Source organism: Primulina tabacum, chromosome 16 (assembly GCF_025594145.1).
Source record: "Primulina tabacum isolate GXHZ01 chromosome 16, ASM2559414v2, whole genome shotgun sequence".
Taxonomy (NCBI): Eukaryota; Viridiplantae; Streptophyta; class Magnoliopsida; order Lamiales; family Gesneriaceae; genus Primulina; species Primulina tabacum.
Window position 1 is genome coordinate 31,041,029 of NC_134565.1, and position 6,440 is coordinate 31,047,468.

The window sequence follows — 6,440 nt, forward strand, 5'->3', positions numbered from 1 at the left end:
TGACGACATTGCTCAAGACACACGTCGTGTAGTGATTCGGTCAACACACCTCTTAATAACATAGAGATCGTCTCACGTATATAACTTTGCGATGTGATGGTGATTCAGATATGGAGACATAACACCACAACAGAGAAAATTAGCAATATCTGCAAGTGTGCCTTTATACTCGGTTAATTGTCATGCATGGTTGTTTTGAATCATGACGGGGTCCTTGTACCTTTGACAATATTACCTACTAATTTACCACAAACTCAAGCTCGGCGAAGTTCCTACAAGTATACCTTTATACTCGGTTAATTTCTGGGTTCAAGAGCACGTCTTGCCCATGAGTTTCATGTCTCAAAGTATTGGCAAACAGCTCGGTGATTTTGTTGGGAGTTTCGCCGAATCCGACGAGAAAATAACTCCTCACTCTGGAGGAGTTGTATGCGTATAAGAGTCTGCTTGGACGTGCGCAAATGGCTAAAGAGATTCAAGAAGATTAAGAAAGCGGGATGGGAGTTCTCAATCGTTAACTTTAAGTAGGTAAATCTTGGTACTTTTTTTTTTTTTTTAAATTGTGGGATCGATTATGGGCCATTCAGATAAGTTCTGTGAACATTTCTTTGAAATCTCTGATTCAAATCCTGCCAAAGAATGACTATTTTCTGTTGGGACATGACCGATTAAGATCATACAACGTTATTAGAATGCGCATAAATACAGGATTATGAAACAAAAAGCTTTATTACAGATGAAACAAGAGTACCGTAACTCTCGTACAAACAAAAAAAAGAGAAAAAAAAAATACCAATTATATTTGCCTAGATAATGTTTTCTAGCCCATAGTGTACGAAGGAGACGGCAAGTTTATTACAGTGCTTTTCACTTTGGTCATCATGTTGATACTGTTTGTGATGCCTTGAGATCCTATTCCACTGTCCTTGATACCCTGCAGAAAGGGAGAAAAACAATTCAGTGCACTTGAAATACACGTTTTGTGATTCTTGATCTTCATTAAAATGTCCCCTTTGCTATGAATGCTAAAAAATATAAATATATCATAAAGTAGTTTTTATTTGGTTTCGGTTTGAGTTACCTGGAAAGGGAAATGATCCGGACCCCTAGCCGGAGACGAGTTGATTTGAACGGTCCCAGTCTCCATGGCATCGCTTATCAACATTGCCTTGTTGATATCATTGGTAAAGATACAGCCCTGCAGTTGGTGGTTACACGGATGTAAAAGGTTAGAAGTAATCTCAATTTCTTGAGCTATATGTTTAAGTTCATGGGAAGTATCAAACTCCAACTTCATGATTAAAGCAAGTACAGAACTGCAAGTTTTTCAAAACCGTGTATGAATTTAGTCGACCGATCCAGTCCTGTATTCGAGTGCATCTCAGCTAACACCTTATTACCTGAGTTCAAGTCGAGCTCTATTGAGTCGTCCATTGTTATATGAGAACCAACTTACATGATCAAGTGATTGGTTTTAAATTATACGTGCTGGAGCTTGACATGACGAAATACTCATGCTCAAATTCAATAGTCAACAAAGTTTGAAATATGTGCTCAAACTTGATTCAGTAACTATTCAAAAGCAACTTAAACGTAAACTTAAATGGAGCTTAATCGAAACATGAGTTTGAGTTGTACTTCGACCAAGCGTCCAAGCCGCTTATAAGGGCCGGAGTCCCAGTTTCCATTCCTCTTCAACTTGGACCAAGTTTTACACTATAAGTTTCGCAGCTCGTCATAAGTTCAAGATTCCACTCTCACAATAGAAAACAGAGCCAAACTTCCAAAAAGATATGTTAATCTATCACTACAAGATGAAGCGAGGAAATTGTACCTGGAGACCAAAGTTGCTTGCATTGCAGTGATGGATACCTTCCTCAATAGAACCGATCCTAATGACCGGTAAAACAGGTCCAAACGGCTCCTCCCACGCTATCCTCATGTCCGGTCTCACGTGATCCAATAGCAACGGCCAAATGAGATTTCCCTCCCTCTTGTACTCTTGGCAAAACGTTGCTTCTTTCTTTTTGGCATCCATGACAAGTCCCTCGATAAAGTTTGCAGACGATTCTGAGACGACTGGGGTGATATCACAGTCATCCTCCGGTGCACCGATCGTCAATTTAGCCATTCTCGATTTCACTTTCTCAACGAGTTTGTCAGCCACCGATTCCATCACCAAGACCACTTTCACAGCAGTGCACCTCTGACCACTGTCACATATTCGGAGTCAGAACATTAACACTGACATTAAGCTTAGCGATGGAAGGAGCGAGAGGGCAGCAAGAGCAATCCCCTCTTTCTCTAAAATGTTACTTATTATTTTGGCAGTTTTCATAATCAAGAACATATTTCAGCCCCACCCCAATCCGCCCCCAACTTTTAATTTTAAATATGCACTCCCTATTTCATGAATTCTAGCTCAACCGCAGATATAACTGAACATAAATCCACTAAAAAAAAACAATGAGAAAATTTCAAGTTTTAAACAAATCTTAGATGAAAACCAAGAATTCATGGTCCCAAAGATAGTAGTAACTTCTATTTCACTATACCTATAAGAGAAGCCTCCTTTTACAATGTTAGCAGCAACCAAATCTAAATCAGCATCCTCAAGCACAATACAAGCATCTTTTCCGCCTAGCTCCATCTGCAAAGGAACCATCCCGGCTTTCTTTGAAATCGCAATGCCAGTGTCACCTCCTGTGAAGCTAACGAAAAAATGTGTTTGTGTCATCAGAACATGAGATAATTACAATTTGTAGCATAAAACTTGAACAAACTCGCACAATGTACACACCAAAATGAGCTGCTCTTTTTACCTTATGCAGTTTACCCCAGGATGCATTGTCAAGAAATCACCAATTTCAGAGCCTTTTCCTGTGATGCAACTAATAAGGCCTTTCGGAAATCCGGCTAAGTGAAAGCAGTGTACCATGTGAAGGCAAGCAACTGCACCCTGCACGTCAACAAATTCCAGAAACATCAAGTTTTGAGTCATAAAGGATCAATAAACCTTAAATGGGGAAGAAAAAAATAATAATGGTCCCTGATGGAATGATACCTGAGTTGGAGGCTTGAGGACTAAGGAATTTCCGGCAATGAGTGCAGGACCGATTTTGGAGACAGCGAGGTTTACAGGATAGTTAAAAGGGGGGATTGCCAAAACGACACCAAGTGGAATCTGTTAAATATCTTCGTTGAATCAATCATATCCACTTTTTTCCCAATACATATTGTTTTTTAGAATTCTAAGTAAGACGCAGACTAAACAAAATTATTTAGGACATAGAGATTAGCATTCTATATGTTCAAAAGAGACGTTAAACATATAATTAAGATCAAAAGATTAATCAAGAACCTTAGAAGTGAGGCAATATTTGGTTCTTTCATTCCCTGGGAAACTATCGGATACCAGGAATGTTCCCTCTCCCAAAATTCTGACTCCTTCCTCAGCACAATAAGAAATAAGATCTCCAGACCTGACAACCTACAAGATCATCACAATATTAGACCCAAAAAATAATCCATCCAAATTACCCCACTGATCATGCATGAACTCGATGCGGGCAACCAACAATATAAGAGACATCCCTCAACTAAATTCTCGGGTCTATCTGAACGAATAATCAAGTATACAGCACACACATATATATGCATGAATGTATGATCCTAGCAACCTCAATAAGAGAATCCTTTGCTGGTTTCGCTATTTCTTTGACTAAAGCCTCCGCAATTGGGGTTTTGTGCTCTTTGAGGATAGCAGCAGCTTTGTGAAGGAGCTCCGCACGTTTCCAGAGAGGGGTCCTGGCCCATGATTTCTGTGCAACTTTTGCAGTTTCAATAACCTTGTTCACCTCTTGTTGCGTACAAGCTGGTCACAAAATCATGCAAATGTAGTTCAATATTTATGCCATTCTTCTTGTGTACGTATGTACAAGTTTCTACTTCAAATGTGCTTAATTTTGTCTTCATGTTTATTTTTTGAAATATAAAATTTATGACGTGACATATTCAATTTTTTTTTTTAAAAATTTAGCTAATGACAAAGGTGACATTAATTTTTTTTCCTTTTAATTTAGCTAATGTGTCGTCCAAGATGACAAAAAATTGTCACGATGACAAAATCCCCACATTTGATGTATACGCCATCCAGTTCCTTTCTCTAGTCCCCAATATTTCGGCCAAATCAATTAATCAAGCTTCTAATCTGACTAGTTAGAGAACTAAATCGCAAAATGACACAAGTTAGCCGACCAAAATGACTATTTTCTGTCGAAAACCCGAAGAACAAGATGCAATTAATCTTGGAAATGATGACGAAAATAAGATGCATATGTCCCATGGAACAAGATATAGAGAGATCTTGTTTGTGTCGGATTATCAGTAGCATGCAAGAACGATATATTTGTGAACTGAATTCAGTACACCATCATCTCCCCGCAGCCCATCTGCAGGCCTTGTTACAATTATCATGATAAATAAGTAATTGTTATATTTCAATATATCAATTTACTATAGACTCATGCAAATTAGAAATAAACGAGGGATATGGTACGAGGTCTTTTGACAAAGTACAAAAATAAATCTATTTCTATACCTTGAACCTTGTACTGAGTAGTTCTTGTGGTCGGATTAATGATAGCCACTGACTTTCCAGAAGTAGACTTCTTCCACTCCCCGTCAGCGTAGTACTTGTACACATCTCCGTCCAATATCTCCGCAAAAGCTCCACTCCCCGCCATTGGTGACCTCGAATATCGAATGATTATGATCAACACTGGTACTGAGTGAGTGTCTTACTTTTTCTCGGACTGGTGAGGGGTAAGTTTGGAGTAATGCATGATGAATAGCGCCTGTTCCGTTGGAAGAAGGTGAGCCACATTTATGGTTGGGCGATTTTGGGTCACACGTTTTGTATCCGATACAGGACAACCTGCCCTTTGTTTTTACTAGATTGCCACTCGATCGGTTGGCCTGTGTGATTGGTAAACTTGAACCAGTGATCTTGCAATAAAAAGTCATAAGCTGGATTAGGTCTCGGATTCGAGATCCAACCGGTTCTCGAGTAGTATGCTTAGAGGTTAGTTCTACTAACTCGGTTTAATTTATTATGAAATAACGAAGATTTACGAGTAACGGAGATATCCAATTTTAATCGACATCATTAGATCATATGAGTTTTTATAATATTTTTCTATTGGAGAACAAAATTTTCATCGAATGCTCGACATCTCGTGAAACATACAGAAAATCGCGCCAAACCCTAGCAATAATCATGTGACAATTAGAGTATGCCAACCCTAGTTATGACAAAGATATACATAATAAATTAGAACTAGGGTATTTAATCATTAAAAATATTTATTTATAATAAAAGTAAAGTCATGAGAGTTTGTTTTTTTTTCTCCGAGGAAAAGTGATGGGAGTTAATGGAAAATAAGAGTATAATTACTGGAGGCTATGCAAAGCGGGTGAAGTTGGTTTGTTTCAACCTACCCGTGCAGGCAGTGAGTGATCCGGGCCCACCTCCCTGTAAAAAAAAAAAAAAAAATTGGCTCGAAAAAATCCGAGCCGTTGGATATATATATATATATATATATATATATATATATATATATAATAGTTATTCTGCACACGCGATGCGTGTGTATACAGTCTTTTTTATCATTATCGATGGACTAAAGTGAAATTTAACAAATTATGGAGGGACTAAAATGATATTTGAATTTTTAAATTAAAAAATAAAAATAAAATGTATATTGAAATTTAAAAAACAATAACAAAAAATAAAAATGTAATATTAGTATCATATAAAGGTAAAGTTGGAAGAAAAAATTGTTGTCCTTCTTATGTGGTTATTATCATGCCCTCAACCTTAATAAAATAGAATATATATATATATATATATATATATATATATATATAATGTATTTTTTTTCCCTTTTATCTTGAAGATTAATTTTGAACGTTTCACTTAAAATAGTAAATGTAGGAAAATAACCTTTAAATTGAAAAATTCATATTCTATAGCGAAAATGATTTTGTTTTTTTGCATGTCATTATTCAGAGAGGCACGAGTTTAGAGATCTCAAATTCAATTGTAACAAACTCTTCCCCGTGTCTAAAAAATACAGAGGCACGAGTTGCCCTTGGTTGCATTTTCTTCTTCTTTTACTTTTTCTCCTTTTGGGTTCATCAACAATTTAGAGGCAGCTGCAACCTGCATTGGACCGAATTTCATAAAAAGGAAAAGTAAAAAGATGACCGGAGAAACCATACAACAAAATCCAATGGGACCGAAACGAAATATTCCTTTCATTGTTTGTAGGACGATGTTATCCTCAGAATATCCATCGCATCACTTTTACTTCGGTTTGACGTATAACTTTGGTCAAACAATGTTTTTCTAAAAACGATATTTATGATTTTCTATAAAA

General features: G+C 37.0%; 1 protein-coding gene across 1 annotated transcript; it reads right to left on the reverse strand.

Annotated features, from left to right (window-relative positions):
- Window positions 1-661: 661 nt before the first annotated feature.
- LOC142529297 (NADP-dependent glyceraldehyde-3-phosphate dehydrogenase) lies at window positions 662-4,841 on the reverse strand. The gene is made up of 9 exons (XM_075634800.1): window positions 4,601-4,841; window positions 3,681-3,874; window positions 3,362-3,490; window positions 3,065-3,184; window positions 2,823-2,959; window positions 2,556-2,711; window positions 1,835-2,213; window positions 1,082-1,198; window positions 662-934 (listed from the first exon to the last, which is right to left on the reverse strand). Exons 1-9 carry the CDS (start codon window positions 4,743-4,745, stop codon window positions 821-823), a joined length of 1,491 nt encoding a protein of 496 aa, XP_075490915.1. The 5' UTR covers window positions 4,746-4,841; the 3' UTR covers window positions 662-820.
- Window positions 4,842-6,440: the final 1,599 nt, after the last annotated feature.